General features: G+C 45.7%; 1 protein-coding gene across 2 annotated transcripts in view; it reads right to left on the minus strand.

Moving 5' to 3' along the window:
* OAT (ornithine aminotransferase) overlaps positions 1 to 16,952 on the minus strand; it is a 100,467-nt gene that overhangs the window by 39,784 nt on the left and 43,731 nt on the right. For both annotated transcript variants that reach the window (XM_078644021.1, XM_078644022.1), the window contains exons 6-7: positions 8,304 to 8,426; positions 6,676 to 6,804 (exon numbers count right to left, since the gene is read on the minus strand). In XM_078644021.1, the coding sequence (XP_078500147.1) occupies positions 6,676 to 6,804; positions 8,304 to 8,426 (252 nt within the window). The remainder of the gene's footprint in view (positions 1 to 6,675; positions 6,805 to 8,303; positions 8,427 to 16,952) is intronic.

The following is a 16,952-nucleotide window of genomic DNA, read 5'->3' on the forward strand; positions in this document are numbered from 1 at the left end:
AATCATTACAAAAATAAAGCGTTTTTCAAAGAATAAAAAATTATAGTACATACAATTCCTTGAAGACTTAATCAATTAGCAAATAGGCAAAGGGATTTACAATATATTAAAAAAAGAAAATACGTCAGTTTCGTCTGCATCAAATAGGCTCGCAACCAGCTTTTAAACCAAGAAATAAGGATTCCCTAATGTTAATAGCCGGGTTTACAAAGCATGATAATCAGATTAGTGCTATACAGTTAAGATCCTGCACAGATAGGCAGTAAGTCCAGGTCCTCAACCAAAAAAAAAAAAAAAAAAAAATATTTTCTCTTTCCCTTTTTTCTTACCTTTTTTTCCCCTTTCTTTCCTCTTTTTTCCCCCCTTTTTCCCCCTTTTTCCTTCTTTAAGTGAAGGAAATAGGAGCTATTCACAAATCTAATACAGCAAAGATAAAGTCGTTCATTCGTGAGTAGGGAACAGGATAGCCCAGATTTTGTCCACTTTCTTCAAGGAGCCTGTCCCTCGGATTTTTGCGGATAAAAATTCCATATCGTATATCTCGTTTATCAAAAGCCACCATTCGGTTACCAATGGTGGTTTGTCTGAAATCCAAGCCCTAGCAATTGTCAATCTTGCACATGAAATTAGAATAAACATTAAGTCTTTATACATAGCAGTATTTGGTTGTATTCCCAAAAGTATCATCTCGGCAGAAAGTTTACCAAGGAACAGTTTCATTTTCAGCACTTTTTCTATTTCGTCCCAGAATGTTTGAAGAGCCGGGCATGAGAAAATTATATGTACTATATCCGCTGCTAGTAGGTCGCATTTTGTACGTTCAGGTAATGCATGGTTCCCTGACCACTTAAAGAAGTGAAGCGGCGTATAGTATAGCTGGCATACAGTCTTGTAAGATTGAAGTTTTAAACTGGAAGAGTGAGTTAAAGTGTTGCTGTTATGAAAAAAAGTGGAGATGTTATGCGAGGAAATGGGCATTCATAAATTAGTGGTCCATTTCTGTGCAATTTTGATGCAGTCGTCAGGTTTAGATTGTACCCCAAGCTAATTATATCATTGTTTGTTTCCCCGTAGATGCAAGTCCATATGTCTGAATCTAAAGTTTCCTTTAGTTTCATTTTATTCACAAAGATATCATGTATCTGGGTGTACTTGAATAGTGCATTTACCGGTAGTTTGTAAAGTATTCGTAAGGTATCAAATGTTAGAAAGCCTGATGGTCCGTATAAATCGGAAAGTTGGTTTATTCCGAGATTAGCCCATATTCTAACTATTGGATCGCTAAAAATCTCGGGTAAGCCCGAATTATTCCACATGCTAAGCTTGGGGTGAAAGAACGTAGTTTTATTGATAGCCATGATGGTATTCCATATATGAACCGCATCTTTAGCGGTCTTAAACTTCACTCGTTTGAAGTAATTCGGGTAGTTGCTTCTAGCTAAAAATTGTACAGAGTTTGCTCCAAGCATTAATTGGTGAAAAAAATAAGGGTAACTAGAGGAAAAAAGGCTACGTATCCTACCCAGGTAAGAAGCGTAAAAGTAAAAATTAAAATCGGGAAATTCGAGGCCGCCCTTAATAGTTGTTAGTTTGAGAAGAAAAAGAGCTCTACGATTTTTTTTTATAGCCCCAGATATAGCTGCCTAGAATACCATCCAGTTTTTTAAAGAATAAGTTGTTAACAAAGAAAGGGATGGACCTAAACAAATATAAAAATGAATAGGTTTATTCGTCCAATTAAATTTAAGGGAACCGTATGCCATTTTTTGAGAGTCCCTGTTGTCTCCTTCAATAAAGTATCATAATTTAGAGCCATAATTTCCTTTAAGTTAGATGTTATTTTAATACCTAGATAATTCGCAGTATGACAGACCCCCAGAACTGGGGCCGGCAGATTATAATTAACAACAATTTGTGTTTTGTTTAGATTCAATTTGTAACCCGAAACCGAGCCGAATTCATCAGCTTCCTTGATGATCCCAGCTATGGCTTTCGGTACATCAGTTGTATAAATTGCCAGATCGTCTGCGTAAGCAGTAATTTTAAGGGGGTTGTTACCATGAATAAATGGTATAATACATTCTTGAGTCAGTATCGAATTAATAAAAGGCTCCATTGAAAGAGCAAACAAAAGGGATGACAGGGGGCACCCTTGGCGTGTGCCTCTTAAAACCGGGAAACTATTAGAGATTAAGTTAGCATATCCTATTTTTGCATTGGGTGAGTCATACAATGCTTGAATCCTGGTTAGAAACGGTTTCCCAAAGCCCATTCTCCTTAATATAGCCCAGAGGTAATCCCACCCCATTCGGTCAAATGATTTTTCTGCATCTAATAACACCATACCGAGTGGGGAGGAGTTAGTATTGGCAATGTGGAATGCAGTTATAGCAGTGTTAACATGAGCTGTCGTGTCTCTGCCTATCACAAAACCGTGCTGGTGTTGACTAACTAATTTAGGCATTAGCGGGGCTAATCTCGTAGCTAGTAACTTGGAATAAACCTTAGCATCGGTATTTATCAAGGAGATGGGCCTGTAAGACCCACACTCCACAGGTGATTTACCCTTTTCTTTTAAAAAAAAAAAAAAAAGATTATTTTGGCAGTTTTCCAGGAGTTAGGGGCTTTGCCTGGGTTTCCAATTTGATTAATCACTGAACAGAATGTAGGTAACAGTTCCTCGCTACAGCATAGTATTTTGTTTCAAAGTAAAAGGGAGTGAGTTCCAAAGAGTGGGGCCTTTATGGGAAAAAGCTCGGCCTCCCTGCCTAATCCTCTTAATCCTGGGGACCTGGAGTAGTAATTGATTGCTAGAACGCAGGGAACGTCCAGGACAATAGAGGTTGAGTTTCAGTCAAATATTTAGGGCCAGAGCCAAAGAGACTTATGTATTGTGCAACAGATTTTAAACTTAACATGTTGCCGGACAGGCAGCCAGTGGAGTTTGTTCAAAAGGGGATGCGAGCGAGTCCTAGGCAAAGCGTTGAGAACCAGTCTAGCCCCGGTGTTCTGGGCCACTTGTAGTCTATTGAGTTGTTCTCATTGGCAGAGATGAGAAGGCCATTACAATAGTCCAGCCTGCTGACTACAAGAGTCTGGACAAGTGACTTTTTTCTGTGGCTGTCGGACAGGAATGGAAACACGCCTTAAAAGTCCAGTGACACGAAAACAGGATCCGGTAACCTGACTAACATGTTCTTTAAGCAGTAGTGCCTGATCTAATCGCACACCAAGATTCTTTACAGTCTGTTTAGGGCTTGGTACTGGCCCTAAGTCCAGAGGCCACCATTCTGGAGACCATAGGAGGGGGGCCTCCCCGAACAGCATAACCTCTGTTTTGCCTACGTTGCATTGGAGGCAATTTGAGGCCATCCAATCTGATACTGCCCTCATACCATCTGCAAAAGATTTTTTATTGCAGGTGTGAGGGACTGAAAAGGGAACAAAAGCTGGGTGTTGTCAGCGTACGACACCGGGGTGAACCCATATGTTCTCACAATGTCAGCCAAGGGGGTCACATACACGTTAAAAAGTGTAGGGCTTAGACATGAGCCTTGTGGCACTCCCTTGGTGAGCTCCTTTGAGATGGAATGGAGGCTATAACAAAATACATACCGTATGCATGAAAAATAGTGCAGCACTCACTATAGAGGGACTCAACAGTAGGCTGGTTCAGAGAACTGGCTGCATTTCTCACACTGATGGCATCTTATTTTTCTAATAGAGAGGGTTTTAGGAAAATAGTCACTTGCATTGGACTTTTAGTGTGTGTTTATACACGGATGTATAGCCAATCTTGCTCTTTCTTTAACAATAAATATCTTTAGAAGTGAAAACATTGGTTACGTGGGAATAACGTTTGTGTACAATGCTTTTAAGAGAAATTCCAGAATAAAGTGACACTGACTGCAGTTAAACCCCAGTGTGCCTATTGTGAGGATCCCAGAGGGCATGTTCTGCATGTCAGGGCCTCAAGAAAAAAATGCGCAGGCCCAACAGTCACCAGACGGTGCCACATCTAGAAAAAGAAATATGTGGAGAATCCTTTTGAGCTTCTAGAGTACATCCTAGGTGAATTTCTCCTTCATGTGGACGTAAGCATGTAGCCAGCAACAACTGGGCTTGTAATATATAAACTGTTTAGCTTGGAAGACCCCATAATGCACTGTAACGAAAGGAAGGTTCAAGTTATAGGCAATCGATGCGCACTTGGAACTGGGAATCACATACACATGGTGGACCTCACACATCACTCCTCCCATGGGTAAAGTGAATCACTCAAAGTGAGTAACTTTGTTATTTAATCTGAGTGCAATAGGATTGTGGACGCCGGACACCAATGGCAAATGAAAGCATGCAACTAGAACTACTAACTATTGACTGGCCTGCGAATATAAAGCAAGGCCTAATGAAGAGTTAAGTGGAAATCTAGACCGGTATCGGTGGCCTTGGTTTATGTAGCATGACAACTGTTGCAAATCCAACAACTTACGGAATTTGGCAGAGGAAGCCATCAACATTTCGGTCACTGTTCATTTCCATCACTGCTCTAAACTCCCCACTGAGAGGATTATTTCTTTATTTGGGCGCACCATGCTAGATTGTGACGGCGCGCGGTGGTTTGGAGTTGATAAAGTGACTGGCAAAGGTAAGCATTACAGTAAAAGATGGCTGCTCCTACTACCAATAACACTGATCAGCGATGCTGCCAACCAAGAGCTCTGCATCATTTTAACTCTACACGCCAGCATTCAAGCTGGGGTAGAGGAAGCCATCTAAAAACATCTTACGGATTTGTACCTACAACCCAGTATACATCTGTGTAAACGCCAGGTCTGAATCAGAGCAACGCTATTCTGGTGGTGCGTCAAGCCTATTAACACAAAGCCTCCGAAATCTCATTAACTTTCTATTATCTGCCCCAGGTGCGGACTAAAGTGAATATTAAAGCGAAACTCATACAATAGCAATGCAGCAGTTCCCCTCACAACAAGGGAAAATGACAGCTTAACAAGCTAAATAATAACAAAAAGGAAAACGGGCACACCTCCCAATAAAAGTGCTAGTAGACTGAGCAGAGGAATAAAGACTAGGGGAAAACAAGCACTTTCAAAGCCAATGCTAACATGCAAACATGCACAAATGGTGTTTAGCAGGTCAAAGCTAGACTTCCTCAATTTGGAAACAATGGGGGGCAAAGAAGAAAACATAATATAATTGCTTTCTGTGCACAATGCATACAAAAGACAAAGAACTGAATTTTGCAAACAGTGTAACGATTGAGTGTACTGTACAGAAGTAAAACAATGCTCATGGTCTTTAATTGTTGCGCGTTCTAAAAAACGAATGAGAAGAACACGTGGCCAATAGCATTGAGCAGAAGAAATGCTAATCTGGGTGGCAGAATTCTTCCATCATCACAGTTTTTTTTAAAAACTACAAATATGGCGTCGATATCCTCAAGATAAATATGAGGCCACGCACTATATTTGATTTGTAAAGATTCCACAATGTTGCTTAATTAACGCAGCATTAATCTAACCGCAATCTGAAAATAAGACTGATTGCGCTTGTAAACCAGATTGCAAGCGGGCACTGCAACTCGTATACATTAAGATTTAACCATTGTGATGGGTGTAAACGGAAGTCCCTTGTTTGTTTCCATCATGAATTCACAATGATGTGTAGGATAAAACATGGCGCCAAACCACAATGTTTGTAACATTGAGGAAGGCGGAGCGCCGAAACGAGTCCGTTACAAACGACAAAATAAAATTGTTTGGAGAAAACGACCCTGGAGTGCGTGGTTCCTACAAATCGTGGTGAAACCTTGAGCAATATATATATATATATATATATATATATATATATATACACACACACACACACATACAACCAAGAAATGCGTCAAAACCCAGTTCCTGGATAAAGATACTTTGTTTCAATTGGCGCAGGTAATCACGTGTCAGAGGCACCTGATGCGTTTCAGCATATTGCCTTCCTCAAAGGTGTGTCCTCTTATGATGTGCAATGTCCCAGTGTAGTGCTTGATCACACACCCCCGTCGTTGGCCACACTCAAACTCCCAAGATGCAATTCGTAAGGCAGCGTCTTATCGTGCAATCTTTATGATGTTTGTAGTTAACTGTCTCAATGTTTCGATGTAGCCAGGTGAGAATGGCACTGCGGGGGTGAAAGAACTGGAGCACATCCAAAGCACGCTCTTGCCACACAATTTCAAATCAGCGCGGAGTCCAGGACCTGCTTAACAAGGCAGTGAGACTCACTCTGCTCCAGGGCCGGACTGGGAACCACAACCGGCCCTGGCAAAGTGCTCGGCCGGCCCCACCTCCTCACTGAGGGGGGGGTTCAAGGTGCCGCCGAGCTCTTTGACGGGGCCGGTTTTCTGCAGACTTTGGTACGAGGCTGATTTTGCATCTATGCAGCAAAAACGGCACTAACAAAAACGGCCCCCAGGGGCCCAAAACCGGCCTCCACCCGTGCAGCGCACCGGGGGATTGCCCGGTGCCCGCTATGGTCAGTCCGGCGCTGCTCTGCTCCCTTACTCATCCCGAAACACATAGATCGCCGGCATTCCTTAGGCTTGTGTTGGGAAGAGCGGGTCATGTTCCCAAATTAAAAAAATAATTAACCCAAAGACATGAATCTACTTACAGGATAAAAACCTCCAGACAATGCTTTCCCCAATATCACAAGGTCAGGACGGACATTTTCATGGTCCACAGCCAGCATCTTCCCTGTCCTGCATAATCCAGTCTGTACCTCATCTGCGATAAACAGAACCTGACCACAGGAAACAAAAGAACAAATGGAAGCATGACAAGGTAAATTTGTGCCACCAATTCTCTAGAGTCAGCGAAGAACACTTGTCATGAGAAACTACAAAATATAAGTAAGGTAGCCTCATCCTTGAGGCAACAAAGGGGATCATTTTGCCCCAAGGAGGCTCAAGAGGAGTCGTATATATGCAAAATTGGGTTATAAGGCTTGTGAAATATAGGAGGTGGTTACGGTCTGTAGCCTCAGAGTGCTGATATGCAGGTCATGAACAGGAATGGGTATTTGGCCTGGAGCCTCCGGATGAATAGGATCATGAAACAGAGACAAGTATTTATTTAGGACGGCCATTGCAAGCAAATGAGCTTCTGGTAGTGGGTGAATCAGGGTAAAACAGCATGCGTAGCAGGTGTAAAAGTAGATGTGACTGTTGTGCTGTGGTAGTGCAACCATGCGGAAAAGCCAGTAACCTTAGGACTGTACGAGGAAATCCCGTCTAAGATTAGAAAGAATCTGATAGCAGGGGTAAGGAAGTGTGGCATTGGGAGTTGGGCAATACGGAGGAAGTCGGAGGTGTGAGAGGGGGATATTAAGCAATGCTGACTGGTAGGTAGGAAAGGCCATGTTGGTATGGGCCAAAAAAATCAGTACATAGCAGGGACAAAGCTTGTGGGGGTTGGGGGGGGGGGGGGAGAGGGGGTGGATGGAAGTCAGAGGGTTTCCAGATATTTCAATGTATTCGGGGGGGGGGGGGGGGGGGGGAATACCTGGTGTGGTGAGTTTGCCGGAAACAATTCCACAAACCCAAAATGTGATCTAAGGAGGGGAATATATTAGAAATATCTACTCAAAGGGAAGAGCAGAAAAGGACAGGTTGCGGAGGGTATGCAGGAACTAGCCACAAATCATGATAACTAAGGGAGAGCCATAGTATACTATTGGGCATGGTGGTGAGGAGAGAGGGAGACCAGCCAAGGAAAAACAAGGTCTACTTTGTTGGAAAAAATGGAGACAGGGTGTATGGGATGTGCTTAAAATAAAGCGAATAATCCATGCTCTGTGAAGCTGAATAAGCATAGTGCGTACAGCCAAGCCTCTCACTGCACCTGCTCAAATGGCAATACATTCCTAGCCTGGACATTTCCACAAATCCCTCCTGAAAACTCAGCCAATCACTGTAGAGCAAAGGAAATTAGAGTATTTGAAGTCAGACCATGCATTTATTGCACTAGTTTCTGCCCATTAAACAGAAACTAAAAATCGTTTCATTGGAAACCTGTACTATCTTGACTGAGCACCTGTTTAAGTTTGTGCGATTAAGGTGGGGAGCTTGAAACTAAAATCCATTTTAAATTCTCTGTAGCTTGGCTGATTTTACAGAGGACGCTATATATAGAAGCATGGTGAAATGGGAAACCAGCCCACAGCAGCTCTCCACTTAGAACATCCTGCTCCTTCTCAGTCCCCAGTATATAGTTACACCAACAAGAAGGTAATACACTTACATTGTGTGCTGTGCACAGATCGCGCACACCAGTCAAGTAACCTTCATCTGGAACGACTACGCCAGCCTCACCCTGTATGGGTTCCACCATGAACGCTGCCACGTGAGGGTCCTGTAGTGCACGCTGGAAAGATGAATGAAAACACTGTACTACTTGGACACTTAAAACATCCCCCTCAAAGGTTTATTGGAACAAATGCCTCCCTCACTGAAGACATAGGGCGAATTTGCTACCTATACTATTGATAAACATATAGAAGTAAAATGAGATTTGCCAAAGAAGCCCCATCTCAGGAGGCAAGGTTACTAACCTGTAAATGGTTCCCAATCCCTACATCAATGAGCGGCTGAACTGAACAGCTTATTTGCTCGCTCTAGGTGAGGCCCCATTTTGTTTACTGGTTTGCTCTTGCTGGTGACTCGAGCACACTCAAAACTTAAATTTGGGAGAGGAATGCAAACTAGAACTAGTGCAGGTGTCAACGTACACTTGGCCCTGCCCGCAAGAGGGCAGGCAGGGGCAAGTGTACGTTGACACTTGCACTAGTGTCTACTTTAGTTTGAGGCTGGCCATCTCATTCCCACCCAGCATGCTTATCTGATCTATAGCGATTACACTAGAGAAATTGGTTTACACACAAATAGGAGTGTGTGGTTACACCCCCACTTTTCATGAGCGAAATGGCAACACCATAGAAAGTACTGGCACTTCATGCCATTTTCAGTTATTACATTAAGCACGGATTTCCAGTTTAGAATTCCTATTTCACTAGAGCTCTGCAGAAAAGCAAGTTTCTCACGGTTCTGGAATGTAGGGTGTTTTTTTTTGCAGACTAGATGAAAATTAAAAATCATCAAAAGTCACTGCAACCTCTTGGAACAAAAATGCAACAGGTTACATGTGTATATATGTGTACAACAAGGGGGGAGAAAAACAAGGGTGGCTCAAGGGGGTTCTCCCTTGGTGCCAGGCAAGGCGAAATAACCACTCTCAGTGTAGGAGTGGAAGGTCCGGCCCTGGTGTTCGCCAGTAATGTCAAAAACAAAGGGGGTACCAGGCCGTTCCTGGATGCGTGCTATTTGGGTAGTGACAGGTTATAGATGCAGTAGGACATCGGAGGAGCCTACCGTGGGGCATCCATTTTGTTGGATGTAATGGCCTCACACACCCTTACGGATGTCATGCTTCATCATCGGCAATGCTCCTCGTTGGGTCGGCGGTGCAATACCCAACGGGCAACACCTCATAGAGGGGCTCTTTGGCGGAGATCTTTTTCCAACTGCCGTAAGGGTGAAGTGCGGGTGTGGGGCCAAGTGACTGTAGATGTGGAGGTGGTTAAAATGAAGTCAAGGGTGCCAGGATCAAGTTTATTCTAGAGGGCCCTTGGCTCCAATTAAAATTGGGTAAGGAATAGACTTGTAGGGAAGTGAAGTATCCTAATGCAAGACTATCCTAGTTGAATACTGGGTCGACATGTTTCTCGCCTAGTGTCAGATTGACACACGATTCTTCAGGACCAGTGTCTATTTAAGTGGGTTAGTGCGAAACTATCTACAAGGAACCTTTGCCTCTCTATTGCATATAAGTAGACAAAAGTTTAAGGAATGGTGTACCTGTGTTGCGCTTTGTGTACCTGGAATGGGGGACAAAAGACAGCAATTCACACATGGTAGTATAACCTGAAACATGGTGGGTGACTAAGAAGCACTCCGTGTTGCATGCCAGTGTTTGTGTTACCAGCATGTGAGTTAAAAATATTATTAAAATACATGTCATCCAAAGTGAGCACAGTGACTAACATGCTCATGTGGAAGCTGGTTATCAGTGGAAATGGCGGAAAGGCGTACGCCAAGACGTTGCGCCATGCGATGGAAAATGCATTTCCGAGGGTTCCTGAGTGGCGATGCCTGCTTGCGAAGCTTGGGCATTTGGCGTTCTCTCTCGTGGCAAAGAGGTCTATTCGCGGAGTTCCCCATACCGCGAAGATGTGTTCCAGCACTTCCATATCTAGTTCCCATTCGTGGGATGGAGACCCCTGTCTGCTCAGAGCGTCAAAAAAGACATTGTCCTTGCCCGGGACGTACTCTGCTTTCAGTGTTATTACATGTTTCAGAAGCAAGTTCCAGACTCTTTGTGATTCTCGAGATAGTGAGAGTGATCGCGTCCCCCCTCCTGCTTGTTCAGGTAGTGCATCGTTGTGGTGTTGTCTGTCCTGACGAGCACTGAGGAGTTTTGAATGCGTGGCAGGAAGAGCTAGGAAGACCGCTCTTAACTCCAATAGGTTGACGTGGAACTGTGTTTCCTGTGCTGTCCACTTGCCATTGATCTGGAGTTCTTGGAGGACCGCTCCCCAGCCTTCTAGGGATGCGTCCGTTGTTATCACATGTGGCTCTGCGGGAAGCAGGAACGGCAATCCCTTTGACAGGTGTTTGAGCGATCTCCACCACTGTAAGTGGTTGACCATTTTTCGAGTGACTCGAATGCGGTCCTCGAATGATCCTGTACTCTGTGTCCATTGGTTCGTCAACTCCTCCTGGAGTGGGCGCATCTTGAGGCGGCAGTGGGGAATGAGCATGATACATGAGGACATCATGCCGAGGAGGGACTTGAAGGTGCGGACCGGTAAAGTCTTCCGTGATGCCACTGACGTGGCCAGGGAGATGAGTTTGACTTTTCTTTCCTGAGAGGGGAAAGCCTTGACGCCTTCCGTGTCTAGAGTCGCCCCAAGAAATGTAATGACCTTGTGGGGTACCAGTGTCGACTTCTCGTGGTTGAGGGTCAAACCTAGTCGGAGGAAAATATCCAGACAGGCGCTGGAGGATTTGGCTGCGCCGGTCGCAGATGGTGCCTTTATCAGCCAGTCGTCCAGGTATGGGAAGACCTGGTGTCCTTGTTGACGAAGGAAGGCTGCCACATGGGAGAGGCATTTGGTAAATATCCGTGGAGCAGATTTGAGGCCAAACGGGAGGACACAAAATTGGTAGTGCTGCCCCGCTACAGCAAACCGGAGGTATTTCCTGTGCCCTTTGAGGATCGGAATATGGTAGTAAGCGTCCTGCAGGTCTAAGGACGTCATGTAGTCACCTTCCTCCAGTAGTCCCAGGATTTCCTGGAGTGTTACCATACGGAACGATTGTTTCTTTAGGAACACGTTGAGTGCCCTGAGGTCGAGGATTGGTCTCCACTTTTTCCCTTTCTTGTGGATCAGGAAGAAGTGGGAGTAGAAACCTTTTCCTTTGTGGGTTGGTGGAACTCGCTCTATCGCTCCCTTCTGTAGCATGGAAGAGATTTCCTGAAGAAGCAATCGTAGGTGCCTGTGGGACCGTTTGCGAGGTGGTGTTGTTGGGGGAATTGTGACAAATTCTAGAGAATGTCCAAATTGAATGAGCTGGAGCACCCACCGATCTGTTGTTATCAATTTCCAATTGTCTAGGAAGTGTGTGAGTTTCCCTCCAATTTGTAAAAAATTCAATGGTGGATGGACTGGCCATTGACACAAGTCATTGGCGGTTGCCAGCGGGTCTTCTCTGGTTCTTCCCCCTGTAGTTCGACTTGCCGTAGGAAGTCCGACGCCCTTGCTGCTGTTGTCGCGGTTGGTATTGCGTTTTGTTCTGGTTGTAAGAATAGGAGGATCTGTTCTGGTAGGTGCCTCTATAAGAAGATTGTCCTCTACTTCTGTTTCCACGAAAGGACTGGTTTCGGAATTGCAGTGTTCCAAGGGCTTTGGCAATGTCCGTGTCCTTTTTGATAGTAGTTAAGGCCTCATCAATCTTTTCACCGAAGAGATGCTGGCCGTCGTAGGGCATATCAAGAATCTTCGTTTGCACCTCTTGGCAGAAAGAGGTGGCTTTGAGCCAACCTTGTCTTCCGAGTACAGCAGCACCTGCCAGTTGCCTGAAACCGGTCATGGCGACATCCATTGCGCAGTCAATGAGCTCGGAGGCAGATGTTTGGCCTTCAAAGAGAAGCGAATGAGCCTCCTCTTTTAAATACTCTGGCAGGTTAGATAGGTAAGGAGCAATATCTGCCCAGAGTTGCCGATTGTAGCGGCCCAGAAGTGCTATTGAATTCGCCACCTTCACGGTCATGGCCGACGTGGTGGAGAAACGCTTGCCAATAGTATCCAGTTTTCTGCCTTCTTTGTCAGGTGGTGTTGGCAGAGGCGATGCTGGGTTACGTAAGTTTTTCTGTGCAGCTTGGGTTACCACAGAGTCTGCCTGGGGGTGACCTGTGAGGCATGCTGGCGCCGATGAAGTCGCCTTGTATTTTTTATTAAATCGAGCCTGGGTACTACTGGGATTGAAGCTGGTGTTTGCATCAGTAGATTCCCTTGCTTCCATATAAAGTCAATGATGAGAATTGACCTGGTTGTCTTTTTAGTTGGTTCCTTGAAGTCGTACAGGAAGCACTCGGTTTCCTGAGTATCCATAGCCATATGAAATAGTTTGGCTGCCCGCTCTACAAGGTTATGGAATCCACCGATGTCTGCGGGTGGTGATTCTGAGGACTGTGGTTCCGGGGAGGCCGGAGAAGGAGCGATATAGTCTTGATCTACATCTGGGTCTGACTCGTCGTCACGGACCTCGCCCTCTTCCTGGTCCCTTTCCTCGTCATCAGACGAGTGAATTTCTTGTACTGGCTCTTGTTCCCTACTAAGCACCAGTGGTGGCGGCTTGTGTCGGGACAAAGGAGTGGGTGCGTGTACAGCTGTAGGTGTAGGCGTAGTGGGTTTCTCCGGAAACCGCTGTTTGTAGTCCTGTATTAAGAATTGCAGGTCTGATACAATGGCTGCTGGTAGGCACACCATCGGTGTAACCTGTGTGCGGACTTGTGTGGACTGACTGCTCTATATGTTCCACCTCTTCCAGTTCCTCATCGGTGCTTTGGCACTTGACCACCAGGTCTGATGGGCTTGTGGCTTGTGTGTATAACTCTTCCTCAGACTCCTCGCCTTGTAATAGACAGGTTGGAGGCAGCTCTTGCACCTTACTGGGTGACGTGAGGTCTGGCTTAATTGGCCTCCTCGTGATTTTAATGGCGATATGGGATGTCTGTGGCGGTAAGGTATCCATGGCATGAGATAGCAACTCAGACTCTTTCCATTTCCCTGTTGGCGTTGTCAGATGCGGCGCCGATGACTACGATGCATTGCCAGGGGTATACGACGACTTTGTCGACTGTGTCGTCGTCATTACCTTCGTCGACGGTATTTTCCCAGTCGTCGACTGTGTCCCCGCCGACGACGTGTCCTTCGTCGACGGTATTTTCCCCAGTCGTCGACGGTTTCCCTGTCGTCGACATGTCCTTCGTCGACGGGATGATCGTCGACGGCTTCGACTTCGATGTTGACCTCGTCGTCGACGATAGGGTCGTCGTCGATGGAGTGAATGGAATGGTCGACGACACTGGCATACTCGCCGTCGTAGGCGTCGTTGTCGTCGAGGAGGTGGCCGACGATGCTGTCGTCGACGCAGTTTTTTGCGCAGAAGAGATAATCGACGCGGTCGTCGTCAAGGTCAGCGGTTGCTTCCTGGTGACAGGAAGATCCTTGCCAGACACTGAGGTTTTGCCCTCTGAGGACTTCTTGAGAGTCTTCTTATGAGGGGTGTCTGAGGGGCTAGGGGAAGTAACCCTTGGCCTCTTCAAGGAAAATTGTGAAGTACCAGAGAGACTCTAACCGTCTTATGACACCAAGTCGTCTGTCCTGTTCTTCAGCCTGTTCAGCCAGAGTAGCAGGCGTCCTTCTCTGTCTTTGAGGGTCTTGTTTGAGAAGGTCCTACATATTTTGCAGTCCGTAGGTTGATGGTGAGGGTAGAGGCAATACAGGCAGGTTTCATGCTTGTCCTCTACATGGAGCATTTTCTTTCCACACGAGGAACAGGCTCTGAAGAGACCCTTTTTCTGGACATCAGCCATAATGTAATAGGTTTGGTAAATTCGTTTTTTAAAGTAAGAAGAAAAATCCTGAGGAGAACTGAGGTGGAGACTCCCTAGCACAACGTGCGGTAGAAAATCTGAGAGACCTAGGTTCCTGACAGGAAGGTTCTAGAAGGAGGTAGTAGCTGATTGGTTGGCTTCTTTACTTTGGTCCTTTTTACAAAAGGACATAGATAGGCCACTAAGGTGGGACCCTTGGGCCTACTCTAGTTTGGTCCTTTTTACAAAAGGACGTAGATAGGCCACTAAGGTGGGATCCTTAGGCCTATTCTTCTCTATGTATGTCTATAGGACATTACTTTTTTATATACCGGAGGCTCCCGTCTCGACGACGGGGAATGATTCAGGCATGTGAATCTATGAAAGACACCCAAATACTGGATAACAAGGGATTGTCCAGCTGTCAGCAACCACACTCGCTCATTCTAGGACCACTTTTAGTAACCCAAATCTTAAACCAGCCTCATCCCCGGATTTTGCCGATCTCAGGTGAGGATGCGGGAAGGAGAGCCCGGGCCGGTAACAAGAACGACTAGAAGCTGACGCGGCTAGCCGTCTAGTTTGTGAAGGGCGCATAACAGTGCGCTACGTTCGATTCATCACTTACTTGCAAATCCCGTGTCTCGTGCATGAGACCTACCCCTCGCCGCCGGATCCGGATAGATGAGTGGAAACCCAGTGTAGTCCGTTAAGAAACCGGGCGGAATCACGTTACCTGCATCACGTGACGGGGGCGTGTTTGTTGGGCTGAGGATCAGGTGAACTAAACCGCTACCCTGGGAATTGTGAAACTCTTCACAATTCGGCGGCCATTTCTTAGTGGTATGAGAATGGGAAACTAAGGGGTAGCCTGCATCACGTGACGGGGGGGGCGTGTGTAGGGCCTAAGGTCAGAGAAACATCACCGCTACCACGGGGCTCGTGATACTGTTCACCGCCCGGCGGCCATTTCATAGTGGTATTGGAAATGGGAAACTTAGTGGTTTGTATAAGGGCCAATGTGCACGGCCGTCCCTGATGTCAAGGCGCGGGGTATTAAGTGATGGACACAGTTATTTTAAATATCTTAGGGCGCTTTGGTGAACGAGTGACGTGATCTGTTGGGAGTGTATATATATACACACACACACACACACACACATATACACATACATATACATATACATATACATATACATATACATGTTAAATCAGTGCCCCGTTCGATGTGTGGCAAGGCAGCCCATTGTCTTGGCTATTGTTCCGTTAGATGTGTTAGTATTCAAGGGTTAAAGTGATTCATAGGCGGGAGGCCTAATTAATGGTAGGTGAAAATGTCGAGTGACTAATAGGGTCTGCTCATATCTGGTTGGTGTGAATGGCTGGTCGGTAGGTGCTGGCACAGACCAATGACTGCACAGGTATATTGGGTGAGTGCACCAATGGCTAAATGGGCATATGTGTCGCTGTAAAGGAGTGGTTGCCTTGGTGGTGAGACAATGGATGATAGCCCATTTCTCGCATGGGCTGTGGTTCCCTCTTTAAAAAGCGCTCCAGGGGAGGTCTTCATTCAGGCCTGCCCTGTCTGTGGAAAGTCGATGGATCCATCTTTGCTCTTTGAAGAACAAACTGTTTAGTGGAGCTTGCGTTTGCTTCCAATATCAGCCATCTAATGGAGTCTGCACTGTGGGTTGATTCAAGGAAATGTTTGCACATCTTAGTGTTATTCTTTTTGCAGCGGAAATTACTGCGGTGCTCAGCCATGCGTGTCTTAACTGGGCGGGTGGTCATGCCCACATAGTATAGATTACAGGGGCATATTATCAGGTAAATGCATTTGGTGGTGTTACAATTAGTGTGGCCTTGCATTTCCCACGAGAAGTTCGGGGTCAGTTGTATGGATTTTTAGGTTGCCGTGAAAAGGCACACACTGCATGTCCCACAGGCGTAATGACCCGTCACCGGCGGCAGGTGCCACAGTGTGGATTGGTTAACCACTCTAGATTTCTTGGGTCTAGTATGTATCAGGATGTCCTTGATGTTTTTTGACTGTTTAAAGGCAAACCTGGGTGGATAGAACTTAATGTCACCGATGTCAAGGATCTGCCAATGGCGTTTAAGAGCCTTGTTCACTGAGTTAGAGGCTGGTGAGAATGTGGTCACACATGTCAGGGGTTATCTACTTCGCCAGGGTGAGGTTCTCTTCTTTCCAACAGCCCATCCCTGTGGTTGTTGCGAGCTCTTTTCATCGCCTTAGTTACCTCTCTGTTGGGGTACCATCTGTCCAAGAGGTTCCTTGAGAGAATGGTAGATTGTTTTTTTATATTCAGCCAGTTGGCTGCAGTTGCGTCTTACCCTCAGGAATTGTCCATAGGGCAGGTTCTCTCTGAGGGCTTTCGGATGATGACTCGTGTAATGGAGCAGGCTATTGCGGTCAGTTTTTTTCTTGAACATGGTGGTTGTCAGGTGCCCGTCATCAATCTTGATAGTTAGATCTAAAAATGCGATCTGTGTCGGGGAAGCGGTCATTGTGAAGTGCAGAAATGGGTTAAGGGAGTTAATCCACCCAAAGAATGCATCATATGAATCTTTGTTGCCGGTCCAGAAGATCAGAATATCGTCTATGAACCGCCTCCACAACTTTATGTTGTTGTGGTAAGGGTTGGCCTGATCATGGATCATGGATGCGTTGTCTTTCAAAGTCTGCAATGTACAGGCAGGCCACACTTGGGG

The sequence above is a fragment of the Lissotriton helveticus genome, chromosome 5_1 (assembly GCF_964261635.1).
Source record: "Lissotriton helveticus chromosome 5_1, aLisHel1.1, whole genome shotgun sequence".
NCBI lineage: Eukaryota > Metazoa > Chordata > Amphibia > Caudata > Salamandridae > Lissotriton > Lissotriton helveticus.